The 22,143-nt window shown below is 39.6% G+C and overlaps 1 protein-coding gene across 1 annotated transcript in view; it reads left to right on the forward strand.

The window, feature by feature from the left end:
- The first annotated feature begins 1,952 nt into the window (after positions 1–1,952).
- Positions 1,953–22,143, forward strand: part of EPHX1 (epoxide hydrolase 1) — a 28,023-nt gene continuing 7,832 nt past the window's right edge. The window contains exons 1-6 of the mRNA XM_070949489.1: positions 1,953–2,017; positions 13,735–13,922; positions 14,892–15,072; positions 16,172–16,399; positions 17,267–17,396; positions 19,693–19,907. Coding sequence (XP_070805590.1) covers positions 1,990–2,017; positions 13,735–13,922; positions 14,892–15,072; positions 16,172–16,399; positions 17,267–17,396; positions 19,693–19,907 — 970 coding nt within the window. The 5' untranslated portion in view covers positions 1,953–1,989. The remainder of the gene's footprint in view (positions 2,018–13,734; positions 13,923–14,891; positions 15,073–16,171; positions 16,400–17,266; positions 17,397–19,692; positions 19,908–22,143) is intronic.

Here is a 22,143-nt window from a genome sequence, read left to right on the forward strand (position 1 = left end):
ACAGTAAGTGGAACCTGCAGTATGTAATGCTTCTAATCGGTATCATTCAGTAATGGGTTTCAAATCCCGTCGCTACTAGTTCGCCCGTGGATGCTCGTGCACGACGCTTCTGCGCATGCGCAGAGAGGTCCGGGCAAGTGGGCAGAGCCTCCTGCCGCCACCAGTTCACCCGATCTGGGGCGAACCGGTAGCAATCCACCACTGGTATCACCCATGCTATCTCCCAGTACACTCCATTCACCTTTATTTCCTCCCCTGCCTGTTGGTTGACATTCTGTGCCCACTCAGCATGCTTAAAAAATCCTGGAGCATTCTCAAGAGCAATGTTCCTCAACTTTAAGAAAAGTGGACTTCAACTCCCAATGCTGGTTGGGGAATTCTGGGAGTTGAAGTTCACTTGTCTTACAATTGCTAAGGTTGAGAAACACTGTTCTAGAGTGTTTTCCACAACAACAAGAAAAGTTACTTTCTAGCTGGGAATTTCCAGGATTGGTTTACACACACACATATACTATACACAAGCCTTGATCCTTTGTGGATTTTTGCACCAAAAATTTGACACTTTTGCTGAAATTCATTGTATCTAGAAAGCAACAAATTTGAGAAACCTGATGAGAAGAGTCTTCTGAATACTCCAGACCATCGTGAAGTCAGTTTATTTGGTTGATGAATACTCATTTCATGTGATTACTTCTGCTAACAAAATATGATTTTGAGAAAAAAAATCTGCCAGCTATTCAAAAAAGCAAACACTGCTGTAGAAATAGGTTTATGAGAATGCTAATATATCTAATTTCCTTCCTTATGCTAAATCACACTTCTGGAACACACCTCCCATTCAGGCATTCTCATCCTTCTTTCCCCCCACTCCCGTCAATCTTGCATAAAATAAAGTATATTATTCATAGTTTTCCACTGTAATTTATAGGCCAAGTTTGTGATATTAGTAACATGTAAATATCATGAGCTTAAATAGTCTCCCGGGGATGATAGAGGACAGGAAGGCCTGGAGGAAAGAAAGTTCTCCATGGGGACGCGATGGCTTGGACACAACTTCGCAACTAACAACAAAAATATATACCTATCTTTACCTTTTTTTATAACTGAACAAGGTTATGACTCAAGGCCCAATGCTGAAAGAGGATTTATAAGATTTAGAAAAACAAACACAAGATCTATTTTAGATCTCTTGCTCTTCCAGTTCTCTGTCCTTGTGTTTTGTTTTGTTTTTTTTATCCTCCTTTTTTCCATCTTTTCATCAAAACCGCCCCAGGATATTTGGCTGCTTTGCAGTGAAGGATAAAATGGTACTAATTTATGGTACTAATTTCACATACGTGTGTGAACTGGGCAGTGGTTCAGGCAGTACTGCGCCATAATATAGGGAGCTGCAGTCCAACGCCTTCAACCTCCGGGAGTTTAGGAGAAATGAGTACAAGTGAAGACCTGGGCTGATCTTTATACCGCGGACCGAAGCAGGAGTTTCTTAAGAACTACATTTCCCAGGCTTCTTTAGATTTAAGCTTCCGTTCCCTGCCTTAACCGCGCCGGGCTTGGGTTGGAGGTGCTGGAGGGGAGGTTCTGACCTGTTTTTGGAAGGATGAGAGATTGATGTGATTGCGGGTTTTTACAGAGCTCTCACTTTGTAATGAAAATTTAAGCCTTCCATATATTGTGCATTCTCTCTTCTGTGTTGATTCCTTCCTCGCTGACAACATTCACGCCGCTCGTCACTAGCTAAGCAGCCGCAGGGGAATCTTTTCGATCGTGGAAATGAGCTTCATATCTTGCTCAGGCAAGGGGATCGGGGGAACAACGTGGGCATATGGGTGGGATAGTCCATCTCCCGCTACCGTTTCCTAACGCAGGACTATAATTGGGAGAAAACGAAGCGTGGCGTAGGTATCTGAGCCATGACACGATCTGAAAGTCTGAAAAGATTGTCTTTTTCCTCCCGATACGCATTTACACGATTTTGTGTTCAAGTTTATGCTCTTGAGTCCCACAGCTTGTGCAAGTAAGTACTCGATTCTATGCAATTTGTAAAGTAACGACAGCAGAACTTAGGGGCTGAAAAGTCGCAGCCTCCTCTACGATCATTGAGATTTAAGATTTACTTAAGAAATTTCAGGGTACGGAGACGAATGCTTTTTAAAAAACAAAACAAAACAACAAAACAAGATGTAGGTTCCAGTGGCAATTTTAAAAAGCTTTAAATTGTCGGCGAAGATCTCAAGTTGGAAATAGATAAGTAGCCAATGTCAGCTAAACCTATCAACCCGAACCTCTATTTTATTAATTGGGTCACTAAAGTTCCTGTTAAGGCTGTTATTTTTTGATGTTCTGTTTTAACCTTGCCACCCCCAAATTCAGTGGTGTTGAGAAATCCTCCTCCTATTTGAGGAGCTATAGGAAAAGAGATGGAGGGAGAAATCTGGAATGGAAAGGATGTTCCTCTTCCCCCATGGATCAAAAGGAGAATTAAAATGTAACCTTCATAGTCTGAAATACTGCCATTTTTCAAGATGCATTCTTGATCCCCTGACAACAGCAAGGTTGGTTTTTTTCCCCACAACAAAAAAAACTTAAGAGACCCTCTCTTATAACTGCATGATTTCAGCTGGCAAAACCTTTAGTTTTTTCCCTTGGACTCAAATAAGAAAATGGGTTTTGAGTTTACTTCCCATGTTTCTTGATATAACCAAACTTGGATGACAGCATCTTATTCCAAAGACTTTTGATTTTGATTCAGACAATCAAAACTTGAGAACAGAGAATGGAATAGATCAGTCTGGATTGCAACCTTCGTTAGACATCTTTATTTTCTGGGAATTTCTAAGGCTCTGATGGCCCCTCAGAACAATTAATTTTTGCACTTTTGCTTTCGTGTATTTTTATTTATTTTATTATTCGTATTTCTATGCCGCCCACTCTCCGAGGACTCTGGGCGGCTTACACCAAAGACAGTATACTAAATAGCATATTGCCCCCAACAATCTGGGTCCTCATTTTACCCACCTCGGAAGGATGGAAAGCTGAGTCAACCTTGAGCTGGTGAGATTTGATCTGCTGATCTGCTGAACTAGCAGTCAGCTGAAGTAGCTGCAGTACTGCACTCTAACCACTGCGCCACCTCAGCTTTTCACTAAGACTTTTAGGCTGAGCTTTTGCACTTTTTTGTTCTTGGATTTGGCTGATGGCAACCTAGCTTTCTTCTCCATGAGTTTCTGAAATTACTGTTTGAAGATGACTTGTATGGGATAGGAATTAAGAGTGTCAGTTTAAGACTGAGGGATTCAGAGGCCATGAAATTCATTGAGGAACTGCGGTGGTCATCATTTTTCAACCTAACTTGCCTTGTAAGGTTGCTTGGGAAATGAAATGGGGAATGGGCACCTACTGCTTTAGTTGTTCAAAGAGGGCAGAGATCAGGCAGCAACAACAAGAAGGATCATCAAAGCTTGTGACTCCAGATGGCAACAGCGGTTTAGCAATTCCCAGAAAATAAAGATGTCTGCCTGATGAAAGTTGTAATCCAGACTGATCTGTTCCATCCTCTGTTCTCAGGTTTTGAATCAAGTTGTCTGAATCAAATTGTCTCTGCAATAAGATGTAGGTGTTCAGTTTCCATAGAAACTAACAACAGTCCCTTGTCTGCAACTGTAAGACATTTAAACAAAGTGAAAGAAAATATTTGAAATCATTTTTGGCTGTTATTTGGGATCTTATACATATTGTTAAATAATTTATTCTGTTGCAAAAATGGTTTATATTCTATCAATACTGCATATAATATAACGATATAATATCACAATACATATATTAAAATAAAAAATTCAATAATTATCAAGATATAAAAATGCAATTTTGAAAAATTATCCTATCTTTATTATTTTAATAAATAATTCAAAGTGATAAACATACCTAATACTCCTACTTCTTATTTTTCTCACAACAATAACCCTTTGGGGTGAGTTGGGCTGAGAAAAAGTGACTGGCCCAAGTTGGCTACCCAGCTGGCTTTCATGCCTAAGGCAGGACTAGAAATCATTGTTTCCTGGTTTCTAGCTGGGTACATTAATCACTAGACTAAACTAGCTCTGAATACTTATTCAGCTAAAAATCTAAAATCATATATATGGGTAAATTATCTACACAAGGACATACACTCTTAGCCTTGAAAACTGTGCTGAAATTTTAATGAAAATCTGTGTCATACTTTGAATAAATAAATACAGCTTGTACAGTATATACAGTTTGGCCATTGTTTTAAAGAACAAAGAAAACTAACACTGAATTCTTATCTTGGAATAATTCCCAATGAATATATTGGGAGTTATATATGTAGAACATTATAAGATTGCTTTGCATCTGAAATTTAAAGCAATGATAAGGTTCCACATGTTTTTAGGAAGAAAACTGAAATGCAACTCAGACCTTCAGAAATGGGTTTCTGAAGCCAAGATCACAGCTATGATGATCTGTATCATTTATCTTCTAGCAGAAGTTTTAATTCTGTGTTTGACTGGACTTGCAACTGCTGTTCTTTCATTTTTGTTTCAATGTCCACATATATTTCTCCAAAGTGAATATACCTATATGATCATGTGTCATTTGTCACCATTACATATCAAGAACTACCGATCCAACTTGCATGGAAGTTGGAAGTTGTCCATCAATTTCTTCTGTTTCTGATACACAAAATCCTTGACTTTGTGTACCAGAATCAGCCCTTGGCTTAATTAAGTCAAGGACTTAATTAAGTCAAGGACTTAATTAAGTTGACATCATCAAGGCATGATGTCTGGAACTTACTTTCCCCTTTCCAAGACCTGAGTAATTAAATAGTGGTTTTCTCACGTTTCTTTCTGCCTCAAGTGCTATTATGATATTAGTTTTATGCTAATTGATTATATTAATTATTTAAATATCATCACCCTAACTTGCAAGACAGTGATCACACCCCATTGAATTGTGAGCACAGGCAGTAGAAGATCCACTTGATCTCATTGATACCTCAGCCTAAACTTTCAACTGAGAAGACATTCCCTGAATATCCTTGACATTCCAAAAACGAAGGTACTGTACACAAAGACAATCCATACCGAGGGAGACATTCCTCAAGAAACAGATAACAAGGGTACTACCTAGGACTTAAAAAGAAGATATATAGAACATCTAAATTAGAGACTGTGATTTGTCTCTTGGTATTAATTTTCAAAAAGGAGCAGGAAACGGGTACAGGTTTGTGTCTGTGTGAATAAATGCATGTATGTATGAGTGTTTAAAGAGAAAGAATCTGTTTTCCGTCCTTGTTTCAGGTTCCTTGAATAATTCGTTATTCTTTTTTCTGTTTACATTTTGTTTCTTCTTAAACCTCTTGTTTTAATATAGTGTGGTTTCTTGTGGTTTCTTCAGCTCTTCAATTACAGTACTTATAGGCATGTCATTGCCCAGCAGTGATCTTAATATAAAGTAAATTATTTGTATTTTGCAAATTTTATATGTTATATCCTAGCTGAGAACATTCTACTAGAGCCCTTTGTGTTTTATACTATTTTACCAATATCAGTCTATTTATTACAAACATGTTGTAATCTAACATTTGATTATAGCTGAGTTCATGTGTGCTTTGCTGCTAGAATATTTATTGTTTGCTTATTTATTTCCACTGACACAATTTTCCCCAACCAACCAGCATCTGAATGGAATGGATCATAAATCTCAGTATCCCAAACTTCTGTCTGCCATAGCAAATTATCCCAAAAGTGCTTTTTCAAATGGCAACTGGACTTTCTTTGTTTTTTCCTTGAAGATGTGTCCCTTCTCATGCAAGAAGCTTTTCAGTTCTGAACTGAAGTAGCTTTTTTTTTTTTTAATTTGATTTATATGCCGCCCTTCTCCGGAGACTCAGGGCGGCTTACACTGCATTAAGCAATAGCCTTCATACTTTTGTATATTTATGCAAAGTCAGTTTATTGCCCCCACAAACTGGGTCCTCAATTTACCTACCTTAGAAAGGATGGAAGGCTGAGTCAACCTTGAGCATGGCGAGATGTGATCTTACTTTTAATCGCAGACAGCTGGTGTTAAATTACAGTGCTCTGTCTGTTGAGCTATCCAAGCTATCCAGCTTCTTGGATGAGAAGCAAAACGCCAGGAAAAAACAAAGAAAATCCGGTTGTCTTTTGAAAAAGCACCTTTGGGACATAATTTTGCAAGAACTATGTACTTCACTCTGTAGACGAAGGGCAAAATAAATAGTCTTTGTAATGGATTGCATGAGCTAAATTACTAGAACTGAAATCACATTTAAATCAATGGGCAAAACTAATCTGAATTTGTTAATTCCATTAAATGGAAATTTCTAATAGCTAATTTCATCCAAATCCATGACTTGAATTACAACCCACCCCTCACCCCTCCCTTCTTCCCTCCCTTCCTCCCTTCCTTTTTTATTTTTATTTTTTTGATTGATTAAATCCTCAAGAGCAATTCAAGCAAAAAAGGCTAGCTTTTAGGAAGCTCAGAACATGCTATTGGACATACCCAATTACTTCAGTGAACAGGCCCCCACATGCCACTGTTAATTCTTCTCAACATTTTGCTGTAACAATTGGCACATGATATTGCATGAAATTTAACATAAAACAAATAATTGGTCAGGTTCCTAAGGGTGTTGGCATTTTCCAGCATCTTCCCATGACACATAGCAAGGAGGCTTTAAAAAGAGTTGCATGAGTTCTATGAAAAGCAAAACAAGTCCAAGAGCCCCCTCAGTAGGTCCGGCCTTCAGCTCATTTTGTTCTCTGATTTTCTGAATATATTGTTCGTTTATGTGATTACTATGTGTAGTACTAATTTACGTAGTTTCATTTTGATAGAAAACAAGACATATTAAAAAGAAGAAAATAATTTTGGTTTTCCACTTCTAGGTGGAACTAATTTTCTCCTTTCATTTTTCTCTCCTTTCTTGGGAAGACATTGGGTTCTGTTATAGAATGTCTTGAATAGCAGCATTTTAAAAAGGAGGGAGGAATCAATCCATCAAATAAAATGCTGTAGATAAGATCCAACCCAGGGCAAGGGCCTAAGACACACTTAAAATTCCTCAAAGAGAAATGCTGGTTAGGCTTCTGGAGTTCCTATTTGCAGGCAGCCTTCTAATAACCATAATGTTGAGACCTGAGAGGAAAAAGAAGGAAGATAATATTTTGAGAAAAGAAAAGTAGAATCAGAGCTGAAAATGGCAAATTTGATATGTTTAAGAAGGAGAAAGAAAAGAGGTCAAGCTCGAGGGTTTAACTGTTGAGGTATGTAAGAAGAAGGGATTTTATTTGTATGGAGATGGGAACAGAGGGATCATTTCCTGTGGGACTAAAAAAATCAAGCTCTTTTTAAAAAAAATGGGAATAGAACAGTGCAGGAGGACATTATGCCGTGATCAAAGTTAATAAAGTTTTCAGGATTAGGTTTTAAGAAAATGATCCACAATACCTTTGGATATATTTTCTCCTTTTATTTTTTTCCTGGTTTGGGGGAGGGCAGTCTATCAGAGAAAGCAAGTGCCTAACATAACTTGCATGCCCACGTTAAACCCAAAAATACACTAAGGCAGAAGCTTGTCCACCACAAGGATAAAACACCCAAACACAAACTAAGCAATGTGATATATGCAGTACAATGCAGTGAGACATGCAGGTCTATACATTGGAGAAACAAAACAACCACTTCATGAACACATGGCACAACATAGGAGAAGAAACCCATCAAGATAAGATTCAGCAGTCCATCTGCATTTGAAAAACAAAGGTCACTCTTATGAAAAAACAAAAAGTTGTGATTTGATGTTAATGCCTTATTTTATTGCAACAGAGAGAGTGGAAGTCAATGTTCCTTTTTTTTCCTTATCTTTCCTCACTTCTCTTCCCTCCATTCCTCCCCACCATTTTCCTGTTTACTTCCACATTTTGTATCTTACTTTATAACACAATAAAAATGTTAAATGGAAAAACAAAGGTCATTTTTTTGAAGACAGCAAAGTTCACATTCTGGACAGAGAGGACTTCCAGAATGAAAGAGGGGTCAAAGAGGTCCTCTGCCTAAAATTTGAAGAGCCCTGTCTCAACAAAGGGAAAGGAACACAATACCATGTATCTTCTGTTTATAACACAGCAGTTCCAAGAAGGTTCCAAACCCATTTGCACTATTCAGGTGACCCTCAGGGCACAGATAAACCTTCAAGTGGCCTCAATGACTCTCAGTGAGAATGCTAATGATCAGATGACTGCAAAGAATATAAAACCTTCCATTCTCCACCATTCAGTCAGAACTGAAGAAGCTTCTTGAATGAGATGTAAAACATCTTCAAGGAAAAAACAAAGTCCAGTTGCCTTTTGAAAAAGCACCTTTGGGACAACTATGATTTGGATCAGTGGTCACCAACTGGTGGTCGGTGGACCACTGGTGGTCCACAAGAAAATTTTGGTGGTCTGCAGAAAAATTATTTGCATTTTTTATATTGCACTAAATCGGGGTCCTCTGTTGTGACCTAGGCTCACTTAGTCATTACAAGACACAATTAGTCCCAAACAAACCTATTTTATTATAACAGCTGAGAATTACTTCATTCCCATCTTAGTCCAAATTAATTGTAAACCAAGTCTTTCAGAATAAGATCTTCGGGCTTATCACAAACCTTTTATCTTCTTTGGTACCCTGCCAAAGGCCTTTCTTGGCAAAGCCCCATGAAGTTCAGAAACAAGAGACACCGACTAGAAACAGATTTAGCAATGTTGCTTTCCTACAAAGAGCCCAAGAGCCTTTGATGCTCTTTTAAGCCTTATGGGAGGGGCCAATCATCTCCTGACCTTAGTCCCGAGTCGTCCCTTTTGCTTTAGCTGCTCTTGCCTTTTGGCAGCTCTGCGCATGCGTGCACTAGGAACAGGCTCCTCCTGTTCTTCTGCCTTTCTGCTGTCCAACTCTGGAGGCTCCAGAGTCTGCGCCCTGGGCCCATCTCTGCCTCCAATGCAGATCCCTCATCCGGGCCTTCCCCAGACTCCAGGACTGGCCCATTGTCCTTCCCAGCCTCCTCACTGTCCGACTCTGCTGCCAGCTCCAGAGGCTGCTGGTGGACCACAACATCCTCAAACTATGGCCCCGGGACGAATACGTGCAATGAACATTTGTGTTGTTGCAGAGAGTCTCCCCCTTCAGGGTCTTTTTGTGCAAGTCGGAGGGGGGCAAAAATTCTGACTTGGGGACTGCCTCAGCCTCCTGGTGCAGGGCTTTGGGCGAAGGCTGGAGGGAAGCACCGCTGGTGGGAAAGAGCCAGGGGGCCTTGTTCCAGTGGGACTGCATCATGGCCTGGAACTGGATGACCATCTCAGCCCGCTGAGCCTCCAGGCACTGGCACTTGGCCTTGCACTCCTGCTGGTCTTCTCTCTGCTAGGAAAGCCTACGCTCATAGTCCTCAGTGAGGTGCTTCTGCTGAGCCTCCTTTTCAGCCAGATCCAATTTGAACTGAGCCAGCTGTTTTGCCAACTCTTTCTCATGGTGACTGCTTAGCTCCAACAACTGCTTCCTGTTGGGGCCCTAAGTAGCCCGGGCAGGCAGGCGAGGAGTGGGGAAGAGGGGAGGGGCAAGTAGAGGCTGGCGAGGTGCCCCTCGATATGTGTGACATCAAGTTGGCCAAGTCCACCCAGTCACATGATCACCTACCCATGCCCATCCAGCCGGTCATTAGGCAGATCATATTAGTGGTCCGCGGGATTTAAAATTATGAATTTAATGGTCCCTGAGGTCCAAAAGGTTGGGGACCCCTGATCTGGATGACTGAGAATCTGCAGACACCCAACAAACTTTGTCCTTTGCATCTAGGTGGAAGACTCCATGACACCACATTTATTGGAAGAAAAACAGCAACTGGACAGAAAGTATTGCGTAGAGCTCCTTGGGTCAACCAATACCCAAATAACCAGGAAAGGGCATTCCAGAGTTCTCTGAAAGAGAGGCGGGAGAAAGGGCCTACACTTGGTGATTTCCATGTGGAAAATGGAATTACCTTCCTTTTTTATTGATGTATTATTCATAATAGTTGCTCCAATCTGGAACCAAATCTGTTGTGTGAGGATCTCTGTTACATTTCCTGCAGTGAACAGTAAAGCAAGCTGAAGTTCTTGTTTAATTAACCTTTCAGCTTGAGTTCTCAAATTTGCTAGCACTGACTTTTCTTAAGCTGTCTAAAGTGCAAGCTGGCCATCTTTTGACAGTGAGTGAAAAAAAGAGTAAAAACAAAAAGTTGGTATTCTTTAAAACAATAAAAAAAATGTGGTATTGTGATTTTCATTTTTTAAAAAATATTTTTTTTGAGACGGTCATATTTACCAACAGGTCAAAATCAAACCACTCTGTTTATCTGTGAAACATTTCTGGAAAGACTAACTCAAAAGAGCCTGTACAGCAAAATACTTTTTGAATAATGCCTTCCCTGAGGAATATTTATTTGAAATTTGAAGTGGTAATAATTCATAATTCTCAAGATAGTAATGATTGTTTAAATACAAAATTCTGTAAACTATAATCTTCACTTTGTTTATATTTTAAAATTTTCAGAACAATTAATATTAAAGAAACTCATTCTTTACTTAAGCTGTCTAAAGTGCAAGCTGGCCATATTTTGACCATGAGTGCAAAAAAGCGTAAAAACAAAAAGTATTTAAAAAATCTTTGCATTGCTTCCTTAGAGTGTATGAAAGTGTGTGAATGCAGTATCTGTTGACCACTCATTAATCACATCTATTTCTAAGATCATCTGGCTGCTTTAATGAGTGGCCAACAGATACTGCATTCACATTCTCGTAGGCTGTGAAATAGCTTTTTAGAACTCAAGTTTGAAGCATTTCACAGTTCTAATGTTTATATCAAATAAGGAGATCATTGATTTGCAAGAGAAAAGACAGCAAACTACAAGTATTTTAAATTTCCAACCTGTTTCTAAAGCTAGAAGATACTGTAGTTATATTGGAAAAGCCAGGCATAATCTACTGAATGTGATAGGATAAATTCCTAATAGGTGAGATTTTATTTATTTTATTTTATTTTATTAGATTTCTATACCGCCCTACTCCCGAAGGATTCAGGGCGGTGCACAGCCAAACAATAAAAACACATACAATACAAAATTTAAAAATAGAATAAAATCAAATTAAATAATTTTGGCCCCGACAAATTTAAAACCCCAAGCTTTTAAAACCAATTTAAAATTGAATATATAAATACTAAAAGATATTTAAAATTTTAAAAATCTTTTATAAAAGAGGGGGAAATTTAGGCCAGGCCGGCCTGGTGAAATAGTAAGGTCTTTAAGGCGCGGCGGAAGGTGCGCAGATCCGGGATCCTCCGTATCTCTGGGGGGAGCTCGTTCCAGATAGTAGGTGCCCCCACAGAGAAGGCTCTCCCCCTGGGGGCCGCCAGTCGGCATTGTTTGGCTGACGGCACCCGGAGGAGCCCCTCTCTATGGGAGTGTACCGGCCGGTGGGAGGCTATTGGTGGTAGTAGGCGGTCCCGCAAGTACCCGGGTCCTAAGCCATGGAGCGCTTTAAAGGTGGTAACCAAAACCTTGAAGCGCACCCGGAAGACCACCGGGAGCCAGTGCAGCTCGCGCAGGAGAGGTGTTACATGGGAACGCCATGTCGCTCCCATAACCACCCGCGCGGCCGCACTCTGCGCCAGCTGGAGCCTCCGGGTGCTCCTCAAGGGGAGCCCCATGTAGAGAGCATTGCAATAGTCCAGACGGGAGGTGACAAGGGCATGAGTGACCGTGCGTAACGAGATCTTTTTGCAAATTATGTATTGCTTTTTCTTATTTTAGACAGAGGGAAGTAGCCTACAAGTTAAAAAGTATCTTGAAAGAGGGTGACAGGTATCCTTTGGATCCACATATCCAAACAATATATCGTGAAAAAGGATAACAGCATCCTTTCTACTGCTTCTTCTGAATATAATAACTTTCCAGTGCTGTTTCGGTGATTGCTATTTCATCATATTTGCTTTCCATTTCTAATCCTCCATGTTTATTTCCCACGCTATTCTAATGTACAATATACATACCCTTATTATGGTTCTCCTTTGGCCTGTACATAGTGTAACTGCTTTGATGGTTATTACAAATATTGCCCAGAAAGCAAACTGCTGAAGCTAGTATTTCCTGTGAATTCCTCTATCAAGAGTCTGTGTGGGTAGATGTAATGTGGGTTATATGATTTGTAGTTATGTGATTTCTGCTAGGCAATAACTTGTATATTTCTGTTTAATTCTTTTTTGGATTTGTTTTTTTTTTTATTTCATTTGTTATATTTACAACTTGTTTTTATTCATGATTTTGAAACATCTAACAGAAATAAACTTACAGTAATAAAGCAACTGATAATATGCAGCATCTTACATGAGAGCAAATAGCTTTAATATCTTATTTATTTATTTATTTATTTATTTATTTATTTATTTATTTGTTTATTTATTTATGAAACACCCAAAAAACCAGAGACGATGACAGAAAAGTGCAGTGTCATTTTTTTAATTAAACACTAGGGTAAATAAGATTATTTCATTTTATTTACAATAGTTTATTTTATCATACAAACATCTGTATGATTCCTTGATTCACAAGACTGGTACTTTAAGCATTAATAGATTTTTAGCATAAATTCTATAGTGCTGCCATTGAAAGATCTGACTCTGACTTCTTATAAAATGCTGTGTAACTTGAAATTACCAAAAAAGGCTTTGTTCTTGCTTGATGAATTCTGACTTATCTGCATTAGTATTAAGTCTCATCATTCACAGTATATATGGGATTAAATTGGTAAAGACTGTGGTAAAGAAACAATTCCTAGCTAATTATGAGTGCTCCTACTTAGCCCTTACCAGCAATTCAAATGGCTACATGCACTATACATGTATGTATATGAGGCAGAGAGCCAGTTTGGTCTAGTTGTTAAGCAGAGGTGGGTTTCAGCAGGTTCTGACCAGTTCTGGAGAACTGGTAGCAGAAATTTTGAGTAGTTCAGAGAACTGGTAGTAAAAATTCTGACTGGCCCTGCCCCCATCTATTCTCTGCCTCCCGAATCCCAGCTGATTGGGAGGAAATGGAGATTTTACAGTATCTTTCCCCTGCCACGCCTACCAAGCCACGCCCACCAAGCCACACCCACAGAACCGGTAGTAAAAATTTTTTGAAACCCACCACTATTGTTAAGGCACCAGACTAGAATCCAGGAGACTATGAGTTCTAATCCTGCCTTAGTCATGAAAGCCAGCTGGGTGAGTTTGGGCTAGGCACTGTCTCTCAGCCCAACTCATCTCATAGGGCTATTGTTATGGGAGAAATAGGAAGAGGGAGGAAATATTAGATATATTTGCCTCTTTGAGTTGTTTATAAAAATAATAAAGGTGGGATATAAACAAAATAAATAAATAATGTACTAATATACAATGGATAATTGCAAGTATACTCCAAAATCTTAGTTGATTGTTCCTTGCATATAGGATATGTTTCAATCCCATTTCAGATAATCCTGTAATATTACTGAGCTTCATGTTCAGATTAAAATTATATAAGCCTTCTTCTTAAAACTGGAAAAATTGTTATTTGCTCCTTTCTGGGGGAGGAAGTCAGTCTTTTCTGTAATGAAAATGTTCTTTAATCTAGTGTTTCTCATTATGACTTTGTAGTCATGATGTTGCTTGAAATGATACTGGCTGCTGTTTTGGGGACCATTATCTACTTGTTCCTGACTAAGAAAAAGGAGGAAGTTCTACCTATGGGAGATGGATGGTGGGCTGCAGGACAGAAGCCTGACTTTGAAGAAGATACAATAATACGTCCTTTTAAAGTGGTAACCTCAGAGGAGGAGATCATGGTAAGACACTCTTTCATATTGAAGTACAGTAGAACATGCTAGGCTAGTTGTACAGATCTGTCCATGCTTTCTGATAGATAATGCAGTAGCACTTCTACTCAAATACTTTAGAATTGCAGGCAAAGCATTAAAGTACTTGTAAAGGGACAGCAGAGAATGAAGTGGCTGGATGGAATCACTGAAGCAGTCGACGTGAGCTTAAATGGTTTCCAGGGGATGGTAGAGGATAGGAAGGCCTAGAGCAGTGTTTCTCAACCTTGGAAGCTTGAAGATGGGTGGACTTTCCTAGAGGAAAGTTGTCCATGGGGTCACAATGGGTCGGGCACGACTTCGCAACTAACAACACAAAGGATTTTATAATGTATTTATTATAGTTGTACCTCAGTTTTTATCCAGCAGCTGACATGGAGATCTTTTTTTTTTTTTTTCATTTTGTCCCCACTTTAATGATGCCATGTGCATGGTTGGCTTTATGTTAAGGCCAAGTAGAAACTGGCTGATGACATCAAAAATTAGGGGCGCCAACACCATCCCTTCTTTTGAAAAGGAAGGCTATTATAAAAATGTTAAATGCTCACATCAGCAGGAGGCAGTGCCAGCAGTCAGTGTGGGCTCAGACGCCACACAACCTTGAGTCAGCACTGGCGTGAAAAAAGTAGGGCTGCCACAGCTGAAGTAAAAACACTACTGAAAGTCTTGTCATTTCATTCATTCAGTCTCCAGGCCAAGAGGGATTTCTACCCAATCTGAAAAGATTATAATCTCTACCTAGGTTACAGTAGCTTTGTGAAGATTTGCATCTGTGTTGTAGTTCACTGTGTTCCTTTTCCATGTTTTATATATAGCTTACAATACATGATATATTTACTTAACTTCATTGCAGTCATTAACAGGACATTATATGATATCCAAGTTTTCTTTTTTTAATTTTACCTTCTTTTTCCTGTTCACACTTTGCTTGTGTTCTAGGATTTACATCAAAGACTTGACAAAGCTAGATTTGTAGAGCCATTAGAGGACAGTTATTTTCATTATGGGTTTAATGGAACTTACCTTAAGAAAATTGTCTCTTATTGGAGAAACCAATTCAACTGGAAGAAACAAGTGGAAATTCTCAACCAATTCCCACAATTCAAAACAAAGATTGAAGGTTTGCCACTAATAATTACTATAGCATGTACTATAGAGTATTTAAAGCCATTTGTGTTCTTAGCATCCATCCCTGAACTTTGCCATATCCTGTTTGCCAGTCAATACATTCTGGTACTTCCTTTAAGTTATGAGTGAACACACAACAGTTAGATGGAATCTTTACACAAAACTTTATTATATTTCATAGTTTTCCCCGATACAAGAGTTTCCTCCTCTTGTTCTCTCAATTGTCAACATTCCTCTCTTTGTTATCTTTCCTTTTTCTGTGCCAAGGACATGGAGAGAACAAGATGGAGTAAGCTGGATAACCATGGATATCCGCATGTACTTGAAAAAGGACTTAGTCAGCTGTGAATGTTGTTATGCTTATGCTTTATAAGTGTGGCCAACTGGCTATCTGAAACAATGTGTGGTGAATGGGGCCAATCAGTTTGCCTCTTTGCAGATTGGGAGGATTGAGAACTGCAATTCTTATATCCTTTTTTGGATGGTGAGGGAACTAAATTGAACTTGGCTTAAGTATTTCTGCCTAGTCATGCTAATCAGGCAGTTTCAGGGTTGTTTCTCTTGCACAGAGGGATGCTTTCAACAACATGGTTCTTTTCCTGCATATAAGTTCAGATAAAACATTTTTTTTCAGAACATCCCCAATAAACATAAACAAGCAGGGGTGGGTTCTAACCGGCTTTACTACCAGTTCTCTTTGTGCGCGTGGTTCACACGCGATCACCTCTCCGAATCGGGCCGAACTGGGAGCAACCCACCACTGTACACAAGGGAAATATGTTTATTTTAATGTTTCTTAACATAGACTCAGGTGGATATCCCCAACTCCCCCTTTTTGCTGGAGTCGGAAAACTGGGATTACTTTTAAAAATAAGGCAAAAGCAACTGAAACCACATTTTTGCTCTCCAGAAACCTTTGAGAGTGAGAGGCCATTGCTTCAGGCTGCGGTCAATTTTATTCTGAGAATACAGATACTAATTTGAAATCCACAGGGCACCCAGCACTCTATTGACTCTCAGAAAATTATATTATGTTGATCTATCTATTTGGTTATTACTGATGATTCTGTGTCTATATTTTCTTCTTGTAGGAATTGATGTCCATTTTCTTCATATAAAACCTCCGCACTTGTCTGAAGGGCAGTCTGCTAAGCCTTTATTGATGATCCATGGTTGGCCTGGCTCAGTGTATGAAATGTACAAAATTATCCCTCTTTTGACTGACCCTGCAAACCATGGCCTGAATGGTGACCATGTTTTTGAGATGATTTGCCCTTCCATCCCTGGTTTTGGATTCTCAGAGGCTCCTCACAAAAAAGGTATCTGGTTTTTTTTGGGGAAAAAAAGGAAGTAAAAATAAAAGGCCCAAGGTACAGGTACTCTTTGACTTACGAACACAATTGAGCCCAAAATTTATGTTACTAAGTGAGATATTTGTTAAGTGAGCTTTGCCTCATTTTACGACCTTTCTTGCCACAGTTGTTAAGTGAATCACTGCACTTGTAAAATTAATAACACACTTGTTAAATAAATCTGGATTCCCATTGACTTTGCTTGTCAGAAGGTCACAAATGGTGACTGGGACACTGAACCATCATGATTTAGTTGCCAAGCATCTGAATTTTGATCATGTGACTATCGGGCTGCTGTAATGGTTGTAAATGTGAAAAATAGTCATAAGTCACTTTTTTCAGTGATGTAACTTCAATCATTAAATGAACTGTTGTAAGTCGAAGACTACCTGTATTCTAGTCGGCCTTGTAGTGACTGATTGGGATTTGAACAATATGTCTCTTGTCTAAATCCAAGATGCTGTGAATTGCACCACCCTTATTCAATACAAGCCACCAATCACATGTAACAGCCCCCCCCCCCCCGAGTTCAATAAACATCCTGTGTTATCTGCATGAATTTATTTAAAAGCAGAGTAGGGGGTCTATTTTGTACAAGCCTTTAGGCATCTCTTCCATAGAGTTTATTGAGGCTTCTGGCAAGATTTAATATATGGAAGGAGTTTCCAGTGAAATACTGTATTGGTAATTGTGATCTCATTGTTTTGGTAAAAAATTTACAGGGGAAAATGTTAATAGTCTTAAATATGAATAAAAGAACAATTGCAAGGCCTGCTTATATTTGAATTTAGAAAAAAATTGTCTTACTTGTTTTTTCTTCCTTTCCCCCCCTAGGCTTTAATCCTATGTGTGCTGCCCGTGTCTTCTATAAGTTAATGCTGAAATTGGGCTTCCATAAATTCTACATTCAGGGAGGGGACTATGGGTCTCTGATATGCACAAATATGGCTCAGATTGCTCCACGGTGAGATTTTATCTTTCTAACAGTTAAATTCAAATCAGATTTGTCTAAGCAGTGCTTAAAGATGAAGTATCTTTATTCTGCTTTAGACTGTTGAATAGCACTGTATCATTCTACCGTAGACAAATTCATTTTACAGAGCCCCGCTGGAAAAAACAATAAATTTTTATCATCAAGAGATTTCAACTTATTTTTCTTGTTGAAAAAGGGTATGAAAACAGGGTCTTACCAGACCAAATTTTGGATCATGAAATGTAAATGCCATGTTTCTTGGATTATTACAACAGAAGTAGCAATGGATTGATTATTGGAATCTTTCACAAGTTACAATTTTGTATCTTACTGAATGAGTTTATGGAAAGTTCTTTTTCTTTTTTCATTAATAGCTGTTGTTAAAATTATTATTAATATTATTCTTTATGTTATTTCCATCTAAATGGTATGTGATGTTGCAGTACTATACTCATGCTGCACTATAACAATTATAGTCAGAGTCTGCATTCACAAGCAATCCATTTTCTACCTTCCAAAGATAATTCAGAATAAAAAAGCTAAGCCTCCCAATACATAGTAGAGCTAGTCCTCAACTGATGACCATAATGGAGCCTGACTATTATAGTAAAAAGTCATGATGGTCGTTAAGTGAAGCACCCACATGATCACCTCACTTATGACCCCGCCTTCCTTGCTCTTCCCAATATGGTTGTTAGACAAGCAAGTCATTAAGCAGAGCACAGGGTGCCTCAGGGGCCATGGGGAAGTTCCTAGGAGGCCTAGTACAGGTTCTGCCCCAGGCCTCCAAAGACCTCCCACACTCCCTGAGATAGCCCATGCTCTGCTTCCCATCACTTGGGCCTGCTTCCCACCCCATTGGGCCCTGCACCTTCCTCCTCATCTCACATCACCCATTGTGCACTTACTGTTTGAAGATCTCTGGAGGCTGGGTTAAGAAAGGAGAGCAGGCCACTCTGTTCCTTGGTCACATGGTGCAATCCCAGTAATGGCTGCCATTTGCATGGCAGCTTCATTGAATTGGGGGCACTCCAAAAATAGCAGCTGCTTCTGGGATGATGCCACATAGCCCAGGAATGGAGGGACTATTAGGAAATATTAGTTCCTTTAGTGTCTTCTCTTCCTTTATGACCATGGATGGGTGTCTACTGACATTGTATTTTTAATATCCCTTAACAAGGTGCTCAGTAAATTTGTCAGATGTTGCACTGGAGGGATGTGGTCAATAATGAGAACAGAAACTGAACTATCCATGAGGCTTCTTACCTCATCCCCATCTTAACACTCTAGCACAGTGATGGCTAACCTTTTCTGAACCGAGTGCCCAAAGCGCATGCACCGCAACCTACAAAATGCAATGAGCGTGTGGCCCCCGCACATGCACATGTGGCTCAGTGCTTGTGCCCTGCCCCTGCACATGTGCCGCACATATGCATGCGCACCCCATCCGGCCTATGCCCTGCCCACATGTGCCCCATCCCACACATCCCCACCCCCCTGTGCATGCATGCACGGCCCCCCCCATGTGCCCTGCACATATGCACCCCATCCTGCACACATGCCATTCTCCCACGCATACGTGCACAGCCCTCCCCGCACACCCCTCACACATGTGCACCCCACACATGCCCCGTGCATGTGTGGCAGAGACCTGACAACCAACTGGCTGGCGGGAGGCATGTGCATGCGTGGCAAAACTGAACTGAGGCGACTGCTCACGTGCCCACAAAGAGGGCACTGCGTGCCACCTGTGGCACGCGTGCCATAGGTTCACCATCACGGCTCTAGCACATAGTTGGCAGCTCAAGAGGGCCCTGCAGAGTAAGGGAGCCTCTTTTCTCTGGGATATATTTTTGATTAAAGGGAGGAGTTGTCCACAGAGGCAGTGACCTATCAATGGATGTGGTCTGGGAAAAAGAATTACTGAGAACAATAATGGCCTGCCAATGAACTGAACATCTAATTTCTTAAACCAAACTAGTTTTTCCAAGTCATCATCTCAATCTTTTGAATTGCAGGGACCATCTTCTTCAGCCAATGGACATGTTATGTAGGGTTGATAGATATTGTAACTTATCACATCTGGAGGTACCACTCTAAAGAGGGATGGCTGAGTCACATGAGTATCTCCCCAAAATTTCAGTTGTGGAAGATTTATTTACATCTGTAATATCCCAAAGAATCAAGTGTGACATTTTTAGTAATAAGACATACATATATGAATTTGAACAAATCACAATGTTGTTATTGTTAAAGTGCCTGACTTCTTTCTAAACAATTATTTTAGCCACGTGAAAGGCATTCACATAAATATAGTATTCCTGAGCACTATCAGCTTCAAGCAGCTACTCTCCATTCTATTGGGACAATATTTCCCAAAACTATTTGGCTTCCAGGCAGAAGAAATTCAAAAGATCTTTCCTTTCAAAAAAAAGGTGCTCTATAGAATTATTCGAGAGAGTGGCTATCTCCACCTTCAAGCTACAAAGCCAGACACTGTAGGTAAGAGAAGCTTTTGCTTTGACCATTGCATGCGCTTGTTTTTGCAGATAAGTCTTTATAGAATCAGGAAATGCACTTTTGTTTTTTTACTTAGAGTTAGGTGTGGTAGGATCTAATCTAGCCAGCCTTGGCTGAACCAAAAAACTAAACAGGGTCAAAGCTAGTTAGAAGGTAGGTGAAATCCCAGGGGTGTAGTTTAAACTGAGGGGTTTAATTGTTACTTGGACTTAAGTTTTCTTGTAGTGAAGTAGTAGCCCTGGAATCTTAAAAGTTTCTGGCAAATATGCGAATGAAGATGAAGGCTCACAATGTGAGCATTGATAAGAAGCAAAACTCCTGTGTGGCCTGTATGATCAGTCCCTTCCTCATGGGAAGCAACACTGATTCACTGTGCTTTTAACCAGATAGAGCAGTGTTTCTCAACCTTGGTAGCTTGAAGATGGGTGGACTTCAACTCCCAGAAACCTCCAACCAGCAGCGCTGGCTGGGGGATTCTGGGAGTTGAGGTCCACTCATCTTCAAGCTTCCAAGGCTGAGAAACACTGAGATAGAGGATTTCTATTCATTGTAATGTCTGCCTTCTTGTACAGGTAGTCTTCAACTTACAACCATTCATTTAGTGACCGTTCAAAGTTGCAACTGAAAAAGTGATTTATGACTGTTTTGTACCCTTACGACCATTACACTACCCATGGTCATGTGATCCAAATTCAGACACTTGGCAACTGACTCATATTTACGATAGTTGGAGTGTCCCGGGGGTCATGTGATCACCTTTTGCAACCTTCTGACAAGCAAAATCAATGGGGAAGCCAGATTGACTTAGCAAGTATGCTACTGACTTAACAAGTGCAGAGATTCACTTAACAACTGTGGCAAGAAAGGTCGTAAAAAAGGTAAAATTCACGTAACAATTGTTTCACTTAGCAACAGAAATGTGGGGCTCAAGTGTGGTCATAAGTCAGGGACTGCCTGTGTTCTGTACTTTCACACTATTGACTGTTGCTCAGCATATGAAGATTGGGACTGATTACAAAATCAGTGAAATAAAGAAATATGGTTCTCAGCAAAAAGGAACAGCACACATCTGCACATCGCTGGGCGCCTTTGCTTCTCTCCAAATTGTCAGGACATGTCCAGACATGTGTAAATATGATCATATTCATGTGTTGATAGTAAAGAAGATGATGAGTCGCATTTCTCAAATGCCTCTCACATACTTCTGGCAATCAAGAGATATAATAAAGACAGATAATTCATAACTGTCTGAACCATTAAACAAGTGTTTTCTTAGCAAAGGATCTGGCTGACCTAGGTTGATAATTACAGTTTCTTCTTCCACTTTTGCCTCTCCAAGTTCAGTTGCCAGTGTTTCTATACAATACATTCAATCAATCTATAGTGTGTTTTTGCATAGCTGTGGATGAAGCTGACAATGATGGGCACATTCATAGCATGGAATGAAAAACATCAAATTATGGTCCTTACCATCTTTACATATTGTCAGATTAATTTCTGTGGCTTCAGTTAATTTATTTTTCCTACTCCTTACTTTGTTTCTAAGGTAAAGCTCTGAAGTTCATCCTGTATCATGCTAACATTCTTCTATTACTCGGTTATCTCAGCATCTTTTCATTATAAATTGTTTGGAATCATTTCTTTCTGTGAGGAAGGAAAAACTTTACAGTTTTTCTTTCTCTTTTGACTTTGATTCCTTAGAAAACTAAAGAGGATTTAGCTTGTGCCCATATATATTTGTTTATGTGCTTCTATCTGCCCTGAGATTTCTCAAGACCCTAACCTACTCCTACTCCCATTTTTAAGGCCTTAAAATAGTAAAATAAACATTTTAAGCTTATTTTGGCATTTATAACTAACTGGAAAATTGCACCATTGTAATTCAGAGATTTGACATCCAATTAAAGAAGTGTAATCTTGGGGATTCTGACTCATGGATGATTGCTAGGGGCGATCCCAAAAATGCCTGCAATGGTGCAATCAAAGCTCTGTTCTTTGACATGCCAAGACAGGTCTTCAAATGCATTGTTGGGTCTGCTATGTTTTGACCTCTGTAGATGAATCTGTTCTAAGGACTCCACAAAAGGGGCTAGGGAACCTCCAGTAGTCACTGAGCTCTGTGGATAACTGTTGGAGCTTCTAGTGGTTAGTAAGCCATGAGTTGTGGAACCTGTACTAGTATATATGAGTAAAAGCACTGCCATTTATCCAATTAAAG

This window comes from Pituophis catenifer, unplaced genomic scaffold, assembly GCF_029215685.1.
Source record: "Pituophis catenifer annectens isolate HBS135680 unplaced genomic scaffold, rPitCat1.0.hap2 SCAF_1, whole genome shotgun sequence".
NCBI classification, from domain to species: domain Eukaryota; kingdom Metazoa; phylum Chordata; class Lepidosauria; order Squamata; family Colubridae; genus Pituophis; species Pituophis catenifer.